The sequence below is a fragment of the Homalodisca vitripennis genome, chromosome 1, assembly GCF_021130785.1.
Source record: "Homalodisca vitripennis isolate AUS2020 chromosome 1, UT_GWSS_2.1, whole genome shotgun sequence".
Classification (NCBI taxonomy): domain Eukaryota; kingdom Metazoa; phylum Arthropoda; class Insecta; order Hemiptera; family Cicadellidae; genus Homalodisca; species Homalodisca vitripennis.
The window spans coordinates 56616643-56636658 of record NC_060207.1 but is presented as its reverse complement, the minus strand read 5'-3'; the positions used below and the strand labels follow the sequence as shown (position 1 = coordinate 56636658).

General features: G+C 36.5%; 1 protein-coding gene across 3 annotated transcripts in view; it reads right to left on the bottom strand.

Moving 5' to 3' along the window:
* LOC124361987 (LIM homeobox transcription factor 1-alpha) overlaps window positions 1–20016 on the bottom strand; it is a 58881-nt gene that overhangs the window by 25966 nt on the left and 12899 nt on the right. For all 3 annotated transcript variants that reach the window (XM_046816109.1, XM_046816119.1, XM_046816127.1), the window contains one exon: window positions 19350–19550. In XM_046816109.1, the coding sequence (XP_046672065.1) occupies window positions 19350–19546 (197 nt within the window). In that variant the 5' untranslated portion in view covers window positions 19547–19550. The remainder of the gene's footprint in view (window positions 1–19349; window positions 19551–20016) is intronic.

Below are 20016 nucleotides of genomic sequence, written 5' to 3'. Positions count from 1 at the left end.
TTTACGGAACAATCACAAATTGCCAATGAGACAAATTCGCCTGCCTCAGCCACGGAGGCGAATTCCCGTGAGTTATGTCCATAAAAGGCATCAGATACACCTAGACCACACAATTGTCTCACTGTCTCATCTCATTGTCTCAAATAATATTATCTCAAAATTATTATAATTTTGTTAGACACTGCACTATGCGGAAGGTGAAATGGAAGTGTACTCAACATTCGTAAGGAATCAACATTTCCTACCATAGCTATCTCGTATGTGTAGCCTTGTGTCGATTAACACTATATATTAAACATCACTCGCTGGCACTGTCAGAGCAATTTACCTTCTACACGTTTTAGAACTATTTGTTAAGAATTGTACTTTTACAAAAACTAATGAGGCGTTAAATTAAAATTTATTTAAAATTGATATGAATATTTTGTTAAATGATGGTACTGACAAACTATTCCATCTGAATTTAATGTTATTTAGTTAACATGTACCTAAACTCATCAATAACGTACTTTATATTTCTAAATAATAAATTTCCGAGGCGGTAATGGAGCTGGTAATGTGTTTAAACGCGTTTCAACGTTGAAATGATCTCCCAATAATATCGGATTCCAAGGATGTCGCAGATTCAATCGGTCCAGAGGAAGGTCTAAGTGAGACATTTGTATTCAGCGTGTTGGCCTGTCGCCTTTAATTAAAAGAAACAGGAAAGTGCAGCGGGAGTGAGTCTGGACGGAAGAAACAGGGGTGGAATAAAAGGGACGAAACAGCTTGCCGGGGGCGCGGGGATATTGGAGCTCGGCGCCCCGTCGAGATATTGGCTCAGAGTCAACAGAGACGCTGGGCATTGATCGGGGTATCGGGCAGAGAGCGGTGGGCAATGGGCAGCGGGCAGCGGGCAGTGGGCAGTTACCCTCTCTGACTTGTACAACCCTACAGTGATCCCGACTGTCGGCTGCTATCTAATATATTTATTTCAAATTTGTATTTACACACGAAATGTTCGGTTTAGTGACAAAACAAAGATTTAATTGACTACCTTATAAATGATAAACCGACATCGTGTGTTACTGTGTTATATTTTTCCTGTTCAAACAGAGTTTGTTTAGCGATCTCACACCAAGAACAAAGGTTTTTAATTTGCTTACGTGCCAAATCGAGATTTCAGTTTGTCCAAACAGACCATACAATCATTAATACAAATCTGCCTATTACAGTCGCCCCATGACGAAATTTATTTGTATTTTCTCCGATCATAACTCCCAGAATCCAAAACTACCATAATTCGAATATATATACACTTATCTATGTACTCGTATGTATAGGATTATGCAATATAACACGGGCTTGTGAACACGATAACTGCCGTAATTTAAAAATATGTAATACACTTTGTACAAAGACAGTACTCGCACATAGCTTGGATGAGTTTGTTAACTAACTAGTTATAACCAATAAAAAGTCTTATCACGGCAGCAATTCGTATTTGGGCAAAGATTTTAATTTAACTAATTTTCAATAGAGGCCCAAAACTATACATGTTTGATATACAATATAAACAATTTTTATTTGTCCATTTTGTTTGGTATCTTGGTTTTCAAGATGGCAGACATTCAAAATTTGGATAAGAGAATGATAATATGTAAGTTATTATGCATTACAGTGAAAAAGATGTGTTAGATTTCTCAAGTTATTTACAATAATCTTACGTGTGTATGATATCTCGTAAGATTTCCAGATAGCAGCGTACAAAGTTTGAAGTAGTATATATTGCAGGAATAATGCTGAACACGATAACTACCGTATCACTTAGTAGATTCAGACTAAACCTGGTGCAGAGAAGTTGGTTGGTTGAGTTTGTTTCCAGTCATAACTAATAAAACGATTCAAGATGGTAGTCATTCCAATTTGGGCAAAATTTGTATCTCGGGTATTTCATAACATAAATACAGATTAATATACCTTTCTTAAAATTGTTAAGCAACTTCAAGGAACATGGATTCTGACCTATTTTCGATAGAACTTAAGGTTTTAAAATGTTTGCTGTTAAAATTAATAAATGTATACACTTGAATCATCATAAGTGAATACGTTTACAAACATACATTTGGATTTATTATGCCTAAACCAAATTCACGTTTTTGCAAAGAAATTTAAAACCTTATTAAAAATTTCATTGTGAGGTTCAAAATTATGGGGTTTCTAAATGTTTGAAAGTGTTACATTAACATGCCAACGTTGAGAGTTACTATCGCATCAGTGTTGTGCAAATTAAACATCTAAACTAATAATGCATTTTCAGTTTGACATTTAGAGATAACGGCCACATGTAAAACCTACCTTTCTTCCGTCTGAACCGGAAGGGATATTCATGTAAATTGGAATTAACTAGTTAAAGCAATATTGTATTCATTATAGATAAATATTCAATAATTTCCCAGTAACTTGTTAATAATCTGGTATCAGTTAAGAGTGAACATAATTTTAACTTATCTAATTTTAAAATAAACATTTTGGTACTAGAATTGATTACAGCAGTCCGTGGTTTTGGCACTTGTTATTGACGTTGTACTTATGAATACTTATGATAGAATATTGTACGTAGCGGGTTTCACGAGTTAAAATATGTGTATGAAACCAATTTGCGCTCTGTGGTGTAATGGTAGCACATTCACCCGGCAAGTGAGAGATCCGGGTTCGACTCCCGGCGGAGCAAGTACTTTTTGTGATTCAATGTTTATTTAAATTAAATAAGGCTATTGCCATATATACAATTTAATGTAAATAAAAATCGTTTTACAGGTATTTGGTCTTCCGATCATATGTTAGTTTGCTTATTTAAACGCATATGTGACAGATACGGCCAAATACAAAATAATTGAATCGGAAAAAGTAAGCGCTCTGTGGTGTAATGGTAGCACATTCACCCGGCAAGTGAGAGATCCGGTTTCGACTCCCGGTGGAGCAAGTACTTTTTGTGATTCAATGTTTATTGAAATTATATAATATATCATATATATCCTATATATATATATATATATATATATATATATATATGTAGGATACCATCAATATATAGCCACAGTTTGAGCCAAGTAATATTGATTTTCAAATATAACCCAAGGATTTTTTGTTCCCCACATGAAATAATAAATTCACTATCAGAATTATTACCATTTTAATATGGTAATCACAACGAGAATGTTAAATTACGTATATAATGGAATAATATCGTTTCAATATTGTATTTATACGTTTTAAAGTCTTTTGAAAATATTAGGCTTATTTTGCAAATTGATTTTATTAAACACTCGAGCTCAAAGAATTGTGGGTGAAGGATAGAATCATTCACAAGTTTCAGTAAAGTGGGCAACATAATATATCAGTGTCACACTGAGGAGGGGACAAGGGATGAATGCCATAACGAAATTTTGAAATTTGAGGAACAGAATAATAATGAGTAAATATCAGAAAATGTTTTTTTATATGTTAATATTTCATAATGATAATATTAATTAACACACAGGCTACTATACACTAGCAAGCACATACTGTTTTAATTACACCCACCCATTTCCTACAAAATTAAACTCGGAGTAGGCAACTGCATATAGTCTATTTTTCGCCTGATTTCTTTTATTTATTTTGTGATGAAAATGGGTAATGCTGTCGTTGAAAAGTATAAAGTGTCGACGGCTTGATCTCCAAATTGCGGTTTTTAAATATAGATGCATTCTTTATGTAACTGTTTCAATACTAATGATAGAACAGCTCACATATGTAGTCAATGTAATAGACCATATTAGCTCACAGGCACGTAGCCAGGAGACAATTTTGTGATGGGAGGGGGGAAGGGGGTGAGGACGACCGATGTTTTCTCGTAGTAGATATAAGTCAAGAAAAGTGCAGTAAAACGTTCATTCTCCATTTGTTCCTTAAACAGTCCTTGACTCGTTTCATTGATTAGAATGATCTTTCATCAGTACGTCAGTAATGCTGAACTATTTAAATAATAATAATATCGTTTGCTAAAAAAATTATTGAACAAAATTGAAAATGTTTGGGGAGTGGTCCGGACCCCCTGGCTACGACCTCGTTCACTCACATTACTATCACTCACTCCTCAACGTTTGACATAACTGACGTCACAAGTAACTCCGGTGTATTGGGTTGGTTAACTCGTATCTCTTGTAGTTAATTGTCGAACATTACTATCACTCACTCCTCAACGTTTGACATAACTGACGTCACAAGTAACTCCGTTGTATTGGGTTGGTTAACTCGTATCTCTTGTAGTTAACTGTCGAACATTACTATCACTCACTCCTCAACGTTTGACATAACTGACGTCACAAGTAACTCCGGTGTATTGGGTTGGTTAACTCGTATCTCTTGTAGTTAACTGTCGAACATTACTATCACTCACTCCTCAACGTTTGACATAACTGACGTCACAAGTAACTCCGGTGTATTGGGTTGGTTAACTCGTATCTCTTGTAGTTAACTGTCGAACATTACTATCACTCACTCCTCAACGTTTGACATAACTGACGTCACAAGTAACTCCGGTGTATTGGGTTGGTTAACTCGTATCTCTTGTAGTTAACTGTCGAACATTACTATCACTCACTCCTCAACGTTTGACATAACTGACGTCACAAGTAACTCCGGTGTATTGGGTTGGTTAACTCGTATCTCTTGTAGTTAACTGTCGAACATTATTATCACTCACTCCTCAACGTTTGACATAACTGACGTCACAAGTAACTCCGGTGTATTGGGTTGGTTAACTCGTATCTCTTGTAGTTAACTGTCGAACATTACTATCACTCACTCCTCAACGTTTGACATAACTGACGTCACAAGTAACTCCGGTGTATTGGGTTGGTTAACTCGTATCTCTTGTAGTTAACTGTCGAACATTACTATCACTCACTCCTCAACGTTTGACATAACTGACGTCACAAGTAACTCCGGTGTATTGGGTTGGTTAACTCGTATCTCTTGTAGTTAACTGTCGAACATTATTATCACTCACTCCTCAACGTTTGACATAACTGACGTCACAAGTAACTCCGGTGTATTGGGTTGGTTAACTCGTATCTCTTGTAGTTAACTGTCGAACATTACTATCACTCACTCCTCAACGTTTGACATAACTGACGTCACAAGTAACTCCGGTGTATTGGGTTGGTTAACTCGTATCTCTTGTAGTTAACTGTCGAACATTACTATCACTCACTCCTCAACGTTTGACATAACTGACGTCACAAGTAACTCCGGTGTATTGGGTTGGTTAACTCGTATCTCTTGTAGTTAACTGTCGAACATTACTATCACTCACTCCTCAACGTTTAAGTGTTAGAGAGGGCTTCTTAGCCCTAACTTCGCCTGGTAAAATAAGACATTCTTTACTTTACTTTACTTTTGACATAACTGACGTCACAAGTAACTCCGGTGTATTGGGTTGGTTAACTCGTATCTCTTGTAGTTAACTGTCGAACATTACTATCACTCACTCCTCAACGTTTGACATAACTGACGTCACAAGTAACTCCGGTGTATTGGGTTGGTTAACTCGTATCTCTTGTAGTTAATTGTCGAACGATGTTAGGGAGTGTGATGTCTCTCTCGAGAAGATGGATAGGTACATGACCACCGACATCTCTAACATTTCGCAGTAATTGACACCAATCAAATCCAATCTCCACACTTGAATGTACGAGTACATATCTGAACTGGATTTCATTACACTCAGTTTACACTGATCATCTAAACTTGAGTGTATTAAACATTAAAATGTTATAGCGTTAAACGCCGTTACCTTTCTTACATCTTGTGTTGGATTCTTAATTCTAAATCTACCATTGCAGTCCGATCTTGGTTTTTATTGATTTTTAAGTTTTATTACCATTTTGTTTAGGATCTCACATTATTTCACTTTGCAGATTTCTACACAAAAATTTGCGTTATATAACTTTTTTTATGGTGAATATTAAAAAGGGGGGATTTTTACGGTAAAGATCTGGTAATTTCCGGGGGAATCCGGTACTACATCAATAATCCGGTAATCCTATCAATACTTTTGATAAGAAACACTCAATGCCTCAACATAGTAACACAACTACAACTCACGTGTCACTGGTGGTGCAGTATCGTATTTAGGGTTGTATTGGTTTGGGACGAATTCCCTCCCCCACAAACCATCAAATAAAAATTGTAAAGGTTTTGAGAATATATGGATCAGTTAATTCCAACGAATCTAACATTTGGGACAAAACCGTCTCATATAGTTCCAATCGGTTCAACAACGCGCTCGTGAATTGATTACTAATTAAAACTGCAAGCAATAGCAAACTAGTTTTGAATTAGATCGTACATTCAGTTTTTCACGAGAACCACTATGTTGTTCTATAATAAACATGTTAATAGAAATAACATAAAGGACAATGACTACACATTTCTCTAATATTAAAATAAACATTATTTCAATAGAAAATCGACGTGCACCACCAATACCAAGTATGTCGGAAATGAGTAAGAATAAATTATTTATCTGTTTCTACAAATCTGGTTTGATTTCCGAGTTAACATTTTACAGTAAATCTAAAAATTGAATTTAGAATAGGAATCAAAGGTAATGCCTATATATTAATTATAATTTGAAATACAGTATTTATTTTTCTACACCGTGTAGTAACATAATATTAATGTCGTGTTTCAGAATATCAATTACAAATCTTATTTATAACCTGTGGCAAGTGAGTACCATCAATTAACATGACCTAGAGCTACACTTAACACTTAAGTTACCTCAGCGAGACGCCTAAGCTTGGATAGTCTTTAATTAATGTTTGGTTCAAAATTGCCATTTTTTGTGACTAGATGCTACCATACCCGAAAATCTGAGTATTATGTTATCAAGTTATTACCGATTGTAATTAGTGGCTCTCTCTCCACTGTTCATGCGGCATGGGCGTGATGGAGACGGAGTCGATTAGATACAAGAGTGTTTGGTAGGGTTTAGTGAACAAGTGCATATATTCAATACAAGCTCTTGACAAATCTTTGTCGAACTGTACCCACTGAGTTCGATTATTGTGCACGCCACTCAGTGGGAACTACCAAATCACAGAAAATGATCGACCCATATAGTTTTAGGAAACTTTTATTCATCGAAACCTTTAAAAATGTGATTACAAATTAAATTAAGTTAGCATCACTGTACTAAAAACCTCCAACAGCCCTTCCTACCTTTTATAGTTAAACCATAATATGCATTTTTATATTACAAAACAACTTAAGAAGGTATGACCGACTTTCGATTGGTTAGTTATTTCAATTTTTGTGGCCAAAATCTTTAAGATACCGTACCTTTTTTGAAGACATGTAAAACAGAAGTTGTTTATTTTATACCACATGAAATTGTACGTACTAAATTGGGGACATCTTGAAATCAGATTCACATAATAATAAAAGTAATATCTTATGAAAACATTCCCTATAATTTTGGGACTGGAAAAATCATTAATGTCTGTCTGTCTATGTAACTTTCTGTCCACTAGATATCTAAAATCGAACTGACCTTAAAATTTTGCGTGAAGCTTCATTTCTATATGAGGAGCACTGAGTTCGACTGTGATGCATGTCACTCTGTAGGATTTGGCTGAATGTAAATTTACATTTTTACATTTATCCATCGTTAAAACATGCCACTCCCTGAAACCATTGATCTTAAGCTAATTTTCTATTTTTTTTCTAATTCAATCGTGACGTATTGTTATATCACGATTAACTCTCACTCGAGCGTCCATACAATTCCACACCCAATGTTTACCATTTTGATGCTTGTCTAAATTATTATTCTCGAAATGCGCTTACATTGATACGGTAAGATATAAACTCTTCGTCTGCAAATGAGTTCACTTTGTTTTTGCAACATTATTTTTTGATAAACGTGTATTTACTAAATATTGTAATAGATTATCTAATAATTGGTTAGCCATAAAAAAATAAAAAAACAAGTTTTACTTAGAGCAACTATAACGAAACAAATACAACCACTTGTTTTTAATGTTAGAAAAGTAACGCGCTATCAACAAAGAATTTGATTTGATAATCTCGTAGAGTTTCTAAACATATCTGATTACTACAGTTTGCGAATCAAACTTATTATTATTACTCAGAATGCTAGACAAACATTTAACTATCAAAATGTAAACGAAGGAAAATGAGATTTTAGTTAGCTGGTATGATTAACTGAATATTACATAGACCAAACAAGACAACATTTTCTTTGATTTTTTAAATAACTTACAAGTGTTTAGAATTGTTCTTTTCCACACAACTTCCAATAGGTGCACACCAATTGATATGTTTGCAATTTTAACTACAATCACTTGCCAATCCAAGTTAATGTGGATTACGTTAGTACTTTGCTGATATCGTGATTCCAGCGATGGACCAACGTCGTGTATAAAACAGACTGCTGAACTTGTTCTGAAGGCTGGTGTCATCTAAATAATTGTTTTGTGTAACGCTCAATTTGAAAACATTACTTGTTCTAGCAGTAGTATACCCACACGCGGATGTGCATCAAGAAGACAAACATCACAGGTCTAATAGTACATAGATCATCTGTGAGAAGTTCCTTGTTGTAACCACCGATGGACCAACGTCGTGTATAAAACAGACTGCTGAACTTGTTCTGAAGGCTGGTGTCATCTAAATAATTGTTTTGTGTAACGCTCAATTTGAAAACATTACTTGTTCTAGCAGTAGTATACCCACACGCGGATGTGCATCAAGAAGACAAACATCACAGGTCTAATAGTACATAGATCATCTGTGAGAAGTTCCTTGTTGTAACCACCGATGGACCAACGTCGTGTATAAAACAGACTGCTGAACTTGTTCTGAAGGCTGGTGTCATCTAAATAATTGTTTTGTGTAACGCTCAATTTGAAAACATTACTTGTTCTAGCAGTAGTATACCCACACGCGGATGTGCATCAAGAAGACAAACATCACAGGTCTAATAGTACATAGATCATCTGTGAGAAGTTCCTTGTTGTAACCACCGATGGACCAACGTCGTGTATAAAACAGACTGCTGAACTTGTTCTGAAGGCTGGTGTCATCTAAATAATTGTTTTGTGTAACGCTCAATTTGAAAACATTACTTGTTCTAGCAGTAGTATACCCACACGCGGATGTGCATCAAGAGGACAGACATCACAGGTCTAACAGTACATAGATCATCTGTGAGAAGTTCCTTGTTGTAACCACCGACCACCACGGTTAACCGCAACACGTATATATATCCCCGCAGCGGCGGCAGCGGCGCGGTAGTCCGCAGGTCTATCGCTGTTTTAACACCCCGCTACAAGGGTTGTAATGACCGTTTGATTGATATTAATGTCGCCAAGCAACATATTAGCATAACGCTAGCAGTGAGTAGGCCGGGGTGGGCAGTGGGGTGTGGGGTAAGACAAAACGTCCGCAGCGAGCGAGGGTCGAGACTGTCACGTGCGATACAGGTGCCGGCCCGCAATATGTCGCACCCTCCCTACTGCCGTGGTTTATTTTATTGGAAATAGAAGAATGGGGATCAGCAGCTCTGCGAGGGGAGCTCAGCCTCACTTTGATGTCGTGTAGCAGCCTGTGACACGGTGACTCCAGCCGTATTGTCCGACTGCATATCCGGACACTGTTATAGCGATATTTAATGTGACCTTTTGGCCGCACTGAATATTTCAGTCACTATCGGTGTATCTGAGACACTACCAGCAGACTCTCATTCTTTCCGTAAAGTACTTTGCGTGGTTATGCGAACTGGAGGAACACTTCTGGTTTGAATAATTATATTTATGTGCTACAGTTGAGTATATACGAGAAATAGGTCTAAGGAGCCTGCTTCGGTGAAATAATGTCAATTTTCCGTCATTCTAATCTACGTCCGGTCTGAAGAATATAGAAGAGTCATAACTTCCGGCTGTGCCTTACAACAGTCCAGCTACATCTCTCCGCTGTACGTCAGATCTGTTCTCGAGATGAGTTCAGACTAACATACGCGGATATACACATACACAGACAAGACTTTCGGATCGGCCCGCTTTATTCTAGAACCTCGTAACATAAAGTCCATGACAGACTAGTTTATGCAGGGGAAGGTTGCATGTACTATACCGCCGCCTGAATCGTACCACCGTAGTTTTTACAAGAAGCATTAGCCAGTGGAGCTCCTAGCGACGACTGGAGGAACTACTATGGTGCCTAGCCTCGCGTGAGGTTTCAGTCAACTGTTACACTCAGTTTAGTTTTTGTAACAGTTATATAATTTGTGCCTTTTACATATAGTTTTGACTACCAGTAGCTAAGGATATATCTCCATGTAAGGTGGTATGTAGATATAGATTTCATTAATATATTGTGATAACACAATTAACTAAGTGTGTGAACATACAAAAGTTTAGACCATTGCTCTATTTGTAGGTTAGGAATGAGGTTTACCTAAGAAGAAGTACGATTTTCCTATATTGTACCACGCGCGGTTTCCTTAGTGACTTATGGTATTTCCTCCCAAGTACCATACTTAAGTTGTTTTTTCTAAGCTTACGCATTGTTGTTGTTTTTTAGATGGTAAAAAGGAAGTATGGAATATGGGGACAAAATGTTTTGGAAAGAGCCTTGTAAGCCTACCATAGCGGTGACATGGATTTAAAGGAAGTTTGTCGTCAATATTACATTTCAAAGCCGAATCTTAAACGCCACCTTGAGGGAAAGAACGTTACTGCAAATGAAAGTACTAAATGATGTTAAAAGATTGGCATTCCAGATTGCAGAAAAAATATATCTCCTCACACAACTTCAATATAGAATCAGGAGTGACTCCTAAAAAGTAAAAAAGCTTTTTTAACATAGGCCTACTTCAAAAACTGTTGATGAAAATCATTTTGACGCCAGGTCCATTTTCAATGTTAACGAGTTTGGTATAAGCACGGTATACTCCAGATGCCAAAAGGTCTTAGCCCAAAAAGGCTAACGTCAAGTGCGATCCATTTCAAGTGTAGAAAGAGGCGTTAACAAGACAATAGTTTGCTGCACAAGTGCCTCTGGCAATTTCGTCCCGTCTATGCTAATTTTCAAACGACTTCTCATTACAAATGAACTAAAGATTGGTGCTCAGCCAGGGAGTTTAGACATTTCTAAATCTGGTTATATTGACAAAAGAATTGTTCTTCAAGTGGTTGAAACACATTATTTATATGATAAAACCAACAGTTGAAAAACATATTTCCTTGTTTTCGACGGTCACACGACTCACTCTAAAATATTCCAGGCTTTAGAAGTCGCTAGAGGAAATAAAATAATAATGATCTATTTTGCGGGATTCGCTAAACACCGTATTCAGCCGCCGGACAGATCGTTCTTCAGTCCCTTGAGAGAGAAATTGCTACTTACAAACCCCGGAATGTAAGTCGCACAGTTTCATGTGGCTGGCCTTTTGACCGAGCTTATGGCCGAGCAGTTACACTTGAAAATGTAATTGGAGGGTATCGTGTTTCCGGAATATGGCCAGATGACTGTTGTGTAGGCTATTCAAAGACTATGATTTCGCTGCCGCCGAAAAATTTAACCAAAAGGAAGCCCCTGTGTCCCAAGAAATTCCACATGGCGTCACGCCAAACAATTCCACTCGCTCTATTGCGGACAGATACGCTACAGAAAATAGTGCCTATGAAATAAGTTGGCCAGAGTTGCCTGACATTGGTTGCAGTTGGAATTGACAACATTTCCCCATTTCAAAGCCAAAAAGCCATGTTAATAACGAGCAAGCAGCCCCTACAAAAAAAAAAAAATAAAAAAAAACAATTTGCGAACAGCAAAAAAACCTGCAGGTAGCGCAAGAAAAGTCTAAACCTTACACTTAAAATGGATAAAATTAATGCTAAAGAAGAAAAAAAGAAAGCTCGAAAAAGGGGAAAGGAAAGAAAAATGTAAAACTAGTTGCCGAAGGAAGCTACTAATATGCCTAAAAGAGTAAGCAAAAAATTAAACTCCCTCAGAAGCTCCACCGATGTTGCCAAAGTGACAATGAAAGCTCCGGAACGTGTTCAATCTGTTGATACTATACTGAACTTGCCTGGATGTTCTACTGATGCTGAAGTCGTCATGTTCATATTTCAGACTGGCATTGTATTCTTTGTGAGGAATCTATCATAGAAGACATGGTTCCATGTTTAATTTGTCGTTTATGAGTACACGAAGCATGTACGGGATTGAAAGATTTCACTAAATAAATGCGTGTGAAGAGTAAATAGTAACCTATATTTCTTGTGAATTTTACAGTTAGCAAGGTGTATTCATTTCAACGTGCTGTATATGAACTGATGGTGAAATGTGCAATTATGTTACTTAATTCTTTTTTATTACTCTAATGTTTCCATGCTCTTGAAGTGATAATACAAATTTACACATTTCATGTTCATGTTTCTGTTTCTGTTTTCATTCCCTTAAAACCACAAATCATCTTATATTTTTGCATAGGTAAGACTAAGGAAATCGGTGGTACGACTTAGGAATCTAGATTCCTAAATAGTACTAGTAGCAAGCTTTAACAAAGACTCATTTTTAGAGATAAATGTACGTATAATAACATTTAAAAATATGAACAATACAAAGCAGCAACTATACTATTAAAATAAAATTAATGTTATAACGTGTCACTCAACTTGTTGAAGAAAACATTTAAAATGTAAAAAGTTGTCAAATATAGGCAAACCTTCCCCTATGTTTTTTAATCCTTTGTCTTAATTGTTATAAAAGACAATTTGTATTTTAAACTCTTTACAATAAACATAAAAAACTAATTTATTGTTTACACTCCCATAGTTCAGTGTCATAGGAACATAAATTTCGACTTAAAACTTGGTACAAAGGACCGACGAATAACGCTATTGGTTTTGAGATCATATGATGAAAATGAAACAATAAGTAACTGCATAAGTGTATTTTTTCAGAATAAGAGGTAAAAGTTCCTCTTAAAGAGAGAATTCACAATTACATGCAAATAAAACAATATCAGATGCACACCTGCCATCTTGATCAGATATTGAGTTGGTATAAACGGGAGCATGCCTTATTACATAAAAATACTCAAGTCTGCCCTATCGTTTACTAGATATCATAGTTTAACCGAGTTTCTCTACAAATTATTTAATAATCCACGTTTATTTTTCCTGTTGTCGTTATATTATTGATTACTAGTTTTCTTTGGAAATTTAGTTACTTTTTAGCGATTACTCAATTTGGTTTTTAGAATTTGTATTATTATTATTGTTATTATTACTAGCAAAATCCCCAATAAGCAAAATGTTTTACAGTAATAACCCTCACCCCTTGTGTGCTAAATTTGTAAATTTTCTTGAATTTTCCTTAATATAAATTTTTTTGAACTAAATTATTAAAATTTCTCTCGAACCATTCTTAGAACATATTTTCGATTAATTTAAATGAAATTATTTTTGAAAAATTATGGGATGGAATGTAATTATATTTTTATCTTTATTTATAGTCTTTTATCTCCATCTCCAGTGGTCTTAACTCATTATTGTCCATCTTTAATGAACCGACAGTTTCCTCTTCATAAAACCCTCTCACGTGTAAAGATGCGAACAGAAAAAATAACACTGTAGAAGACTTCGGGCCTTTTACACATGACCGTACGAGAAAGATTTGAAATAATATCGACCCCTTGATTTATGGAAGAGTTGGCAGATTTTGGTAATAGCTGAAATTGAAATAACAATGGCGTTCAAATTCTGACTGAGAAGACCTCTGGTACTCTTGCAATTTATCACAATAGTGAGCCAGAATCTCGAAGACAATAATTAGCATTACTAAGACAGTTTATGAAGACAACTATAACAGTTTCCAGTTTACTGCTTATAAGATATGTCCTGTTGAAAGGAACGAATTCCAGTGCAAAATACAAATAGCCTACTGAAGTGCCTCTACTCCGTCTACGAGTAAGATCAAAATCTACAAGTCTATTTGTTAAAGACTAGACAAACTGATACCCCTAGTTGCATTCCATGGAGCTTAATTTCATTAGTAAGGATACGGCAGGTCCTTCTTAAAATCCGTCAATGTCTGTCTGAACAATAACTCTTGATAGGCAGGTTCTTGAGGCTTGAAACTTGATGCAAAGGTTCAAGGGAAAACCAGTGTTAATTTCAGTGGGAACGCAAGGGAACGGCGTTCCCTTACCTCCCAAGAGTGCCGGAACGCAAGGGAACACTTTTAAAACTACGAGTACAAGTTTTAGTTAAAAAAAATTGTAGGTAGGATCAATATTATGCTATGCTTTGTTTGCGAGTGACTCGTAAGCAGATAGTAAGCGCCCGTACAAAGCAGTTGTGAGCTGTGCTGTGATGAGTCTTGCACGGAATCAGGCAGGAGGAAGGTGACGGGCGAGTCATCCTAGTTCGCGCATGCGCGGCTGCGCCTCTCAATAACAAAGCAATACCCACCCCCACCCCCTTCCTTTCCCCCTCCATTCCTTCACCGCGCCACCGCCCCAGTGATCACAAGTGTGTTGACTAGTTGACTTGACCTTGGTGTGTTTCGCGTTTAAGTTACAAGTTGCATCGCATCCCATCACGCTTTAAGTTCGTTTTTGAGGTGCAGGTCGTTGATTGTGTTTCGTGTTTATGCTTATTAGTGCTGGTGCAGCTAAATAGTTTCCTAATTGACTATGACTACCAGAAAAATTGTTGATTTCTTTAAACCTAACCCTAAGAAACAAAAAGGTTATGCGAATAATGAGAACTGCAGTTCGGAAGCATTGACTACAACTTCAATTGTTGATCAAGATAAAAAAGAAGACGCAATCGGGATCAATGAGGATAATTGCGATTACCATTCCCCCTTCGACTTCCTCGTCGGTCAAAAATAGTATCCAGGTTGGTGGGTTTGGGATCTGATGCAGACGAAGCTAAGGTTAGTAATGAAAATAATGATTTTGTTAATAGGGGTGAACAGCCAGTTTTGTTTGGTCTGAAGAACAAATTGTTGAATTTAAAAAGCTAAAAAATCCATGGTTAATTGTGAACAGAGAACTAGGTTGCAACGTTTGCCGTAGTGTGAGTACTCTAGGTGCAGAGAAAACGATGGGCCTAAAGATTAGCGAAGAGTGGTTTTAGGAACTGTTTACCGCTTACGGAAACAATAAAAAAAGACCAGTAATCCTCTCTTAGGAAAAAGATAATTTTTACACCGTGGGTCTCCAGCTCATTCTTTAGCTGAAAAAATACTCATTGAAGCTAAGAAAGATACAATGAAAAAAGCTGTTGCTTTCTATGCATAAAGAGCAGCAGATTGTAACTGAGCGCATTTTTCCGCACGGCTTATAAGCAAGCTAAACTAAATAGGCCATTTTTTGAGTTTGAAACTGAAATTGATCTTCAAATAATGAATGGCTTAGATATGGGGCGAATCCTACATTCAAATGTTGCTTGCTCCAATATAATTCATCATATTTCTGATGAAATGAAATCAGACTTGATAAATGGCCTAAACCAAGTCAGACTCTAAATTTTCCCTGCTTTTGGATGAAGCCACTTCAGTTTCAAACAAAAATGCTTTGGTGGTTTATATCAGAACTGTTCTAAAGGGAATGCAAAACCCTATGACAGTGTTCTTAACACTTTTTGAGCTAAATAGCACAACATCAGCTGGTATATTACAAGAACTTTTAAATCAGTTACAAGCATTAGGTCTAAGCTTTGAATTCATGAAAGACCATATGATTGCTCTAACTTGTGATGGTGCTTCAGTGCTACTAGGCAAGAAATCTGGCCTTGCTATACAGCTTACTGAAACGTTCCCCAACTTGTTCATTTGGCATTGTTTGAACCATCGTTTAGAGCTTGCCGTGCACGATTCCATAGAAGAAGTAGCTGGAATCAATCATTTTAAGATATTCATGGATAAAATTAGAAACATGTTTAGTTGTTCACCGAAAAACAGCAGGGAGTTGGCAGAATTTGCTAAAGGACTAGAGGAGCAAATGTTGAAAATCGGCCGTGTTTTAGATACTCGTTGGGTAGCCTCCAGCTTAATGGCGGTGAAAGCAGTTTGGACAGATTTTAAAAGCTTTGTACAATCATTTCATTGAAGCATCTGAAGACAAACAAAGGGACTCGAAGCAACGTTCAACTTACAAAGGGCTTTGTAGTACATTATCTTCTACAACTTTTGTACACAACCTGGCATTGATGTTCGATGCTCTAGAAGAGTTATCGGATTTGTCCTTACAAGCTTCAAAAATCAAGCCTCAACCTTATCCAAGCCCACAGTGATGTAACACTGTTAATCAAAGTGTTTTGAAAACCGAGTTGAAAACATGGGTAGACGTTCAGTGGAAGCTAAAATTGCTATTGACGATTTGATGTTTCAAGATGTTAAACTTTGTGTAAGATCCAAGATACCCAGTATTCCAGAAAAAACAGTTCTATCGGAGCCTCGCTACAACTTGACTTCAAGGTTGCTATCATCATCTTCAAATGCGGCTGAACACTACACCAAAAATCATGAATGACATCAAAGTGATCCACCCCATGTAATTGGCCAAAAGACTTATCCATCACCTACGGAGAATGTGAGATCCAGCGAATCTGCGATAGATTTAAGATTAGCAGCTCTCAGGATATAATTAGACTTCAGACACTTCAAGCAGGGACTGAAGCCTATGTTAAGTGGAGAGAGAAACCTACTATTCTAGAGCAAACCGCCGTCGTTTAAGAAACTGATTTCCATCATAAATAGTATTGCAAGTGTCTAGTGCTGAATGTGAACGTGGGTTTTCTGCAATGAATCTAATTTATGTCTCCTCTTAGATCTTCACTCTACATTAGCACTGTTTGCGATTTATTGCGGATCAGGCTCCTAGGACCTCCTGTGGCTAGATACAATCCCGAGCGACACGTCAAAACCTGGCTGGCGAAGGGACACCCATTCTGCACTTGACACCAAGTCAAAACAACGAGGGCAGAAAACTTACCATGAAGACAGCATTGCATTGTGGGAACTTTTTTCCTAAATCTGTTTTTTTAAATATCTTTTAGAATTTTCAGAACATTAAGTTTTCATTAAAATAACTAGCCTATGCCTAACTTATAGTTGTGTTCTGAACTCAAGTTTCTGAGTTCTTTTTTGTACTTACAGTTAGTTTTTGTGTATTGTTGTTTTGTTTCTTTTGTAGTTTTCACTTTAAAATATTAAACAAACAACTAAAACTAAGTTTACCAACAGTCTTGGCATTGCCCTTACAATATTATACTACAAATCCGTACATATTTGTTATAATAACTAATAAGCAAATAAAATAATCAACCTTAACTTTTTAAAACTACACTAAATTTTAAAAAATGAAACCGTGTTACTCCACTCTGTGTGTCATTTATTTTTGTGTGTAATTAAACGCTTCCTTTTCCTTTCCAAGAAGTTTGGTTTATTTTGACTGTATCAATATTGTTTTGTACCCATAAGGTATGCAATTTTTTTGTAAAATATGCAAACTTGTAAAAAAAAGCTGTTATATTAACAAACATCCATCTACATATTAATATGTATTATTATTTTACTACTGTAATGTGTATAAATAAAACTGTGAATAAGGCTCAATTTGTTTTTATTTTACCATGTCATTAAAAAATTAATATTGGCGAGCTTCATTGATTCAAACAAAATGGTCAATGAAATCAAAACCAAATATTTCTGGGAAATTTAAAGTAGGCAACAAGGTGTTAATGGAGTAGAGTAGAGTAGAGAGTAAACTCAATAATTTAAATTCAATGTTTTTATTTTTCTTACATCCTAATCAAGCACCTTAAAGAAAATAAACAGCATTAAAATACCACTTGGTATTTTATAAAAATGAATGTATTATTATGTCTGGGTGGCCTAAAAAACAAAGGTTTACAGTTATAATTTTCAAAAGTTTTCCTGGTGAGGGCCCCCCGCCTCCTTCCTGGGGTGTATTCCATACCCACCGGTCTGAGCTTCCCGCTTTAAGAGTTCCCACACCTAAAATTTTAGAAATTAAGCACTGGGGAAAACGTTATTGATTTTGGAGTAACCAGTTTAAAATATAACAGCAACGAAAATTGTGGAATACATAAATCTGTAATCAAAGTTAGTACAATAATGACATTATATTGTGCGACAGTAACTAGATGTGTGACGACATTACTCTGTTGGACTGGTTAGTAAGATTTTCGTTACGTCAGTTGTGTCAGTTTATTACTGTTATGAACCGTACAATGAGTGGTCGCGCAGCTGTACATGATGCTGTGACGAGTGGGTGGAGGGCAGGGCAGGGTGGGGTGTATATTGGTGAGATTACTAATTGCAATTGACAATGTGTCGGACATGTACGCGATTAACAGGTCGCATATTGGACAAGTGCTGTTACAGCCTGTCGTACTGTCACCGTGCACATTGTGGCTGCAATACACGTGCGTGTGTCTGCTGCACTTACACGTCGTTACAGTGAGCGATTTAATAACAAGCCAATAGTAGCTTTTGTTACCTGTGCTCATAAATAAATTACTCACTTTCGAATAATACCAAACAACTTGTTTAAATACTTGTATCTGAGTAATAACCTCTATTATGAATCCATGGTTTTATAATACACAAATTTTGTACGATCCAAGAAAGAAAACGGGAATATACATTTGGGAGTGGCGATGGCCGCGTGGTCATTGGGTCTGAGAGATAGCGCAGGTTCAAATCCTTCTCTGTATCGACTCCTTCCTCTTATACTGTTTAATAAGGTCATCGCGCAGGCCTATGGCTCATGAGGACGGGCAAAATAGATTTAAAAAGGATCGGCCTCTTAAAAAATTACAATAAAACACATATGAACTATTTTAAAGATTAAAAATTAATGAATAGCGTGGGGATTAAGTCCCTTGACCATAATATCTGTAAACATTACTCCTGGAAAATTTAACAGTCACGTAATTAATTTTAATGTATCGTGTAAAAAATAATATATTCCAGTTTTACATCCATTCAAAGTGTTTTTTAATTCAGCTTTTCTGCCACGATCCAAAAACGGGTTTGTATTTTTGAATTCTACTGCAATGTGGCCTGGTTTAAGTAAGTATGTAATCTTATTTTAATCATTTATTGTAATCTTTATTTAAATTATTTTAACTTGATATTGTTTGTGAACCACTTGCTCAATATGTTCAAAATTAACAATTTTGGCAATCTTAGCACTTTTCAAAATTTAACGTAAATTAACAGAGTTCCCAATAACAGGCATTAGGCTATGTTACCTGTCGTAGTCGAGCCGGCAGTAAAGCTTGGCGTCCCTGGTGAAGCAAGTGTGGGCCAACCTAACTCCGCAGACGCAGCAGATGAGGCAGCGCTCGTGGTACAGGTTGTCCATGACTCGCATCACGTAGCGGTCACAGATGGTGCAGCAGCAGACTCCGCAAACCGGCCCCGTCACTGGCTTTATGTCTGACGTCATCGCTCTGTCAGGACATGTTAGAACATGATATACGATATAAGTGTGTTCTACGATCTACACGAAAGACTTTGTCGAAAACACAATAGATGTACTTTTACCCTACGGATAGAGAGGTTATGAAGCCTAGTTATGCACCCTAGCTCTACAATAATTGTGTAGCCAAGTTATATATAAAAACTCAGTGTTGAGGTACAAGAGAACATGGTTATCTTCTTATTTTCACATCTAAATCAGTAATAAAAACTATTTATTAATACAACAGTTCAATTTATCACAGAAACCTGAGGTGATTTTCGAGCGATCAGTATCTATCTTCATTTTAGCACCTATGTTGAGTTAAAGAACGAAACCGAACACTTATTTAGGGACAAATTATGATGCAATTCAGAATCTCTCGCGAAATGACATAATAAACAAACGGGTACAAGGTTAACTATAAGGTACAAGAACAGGAAGTATTTTCTAAGGGA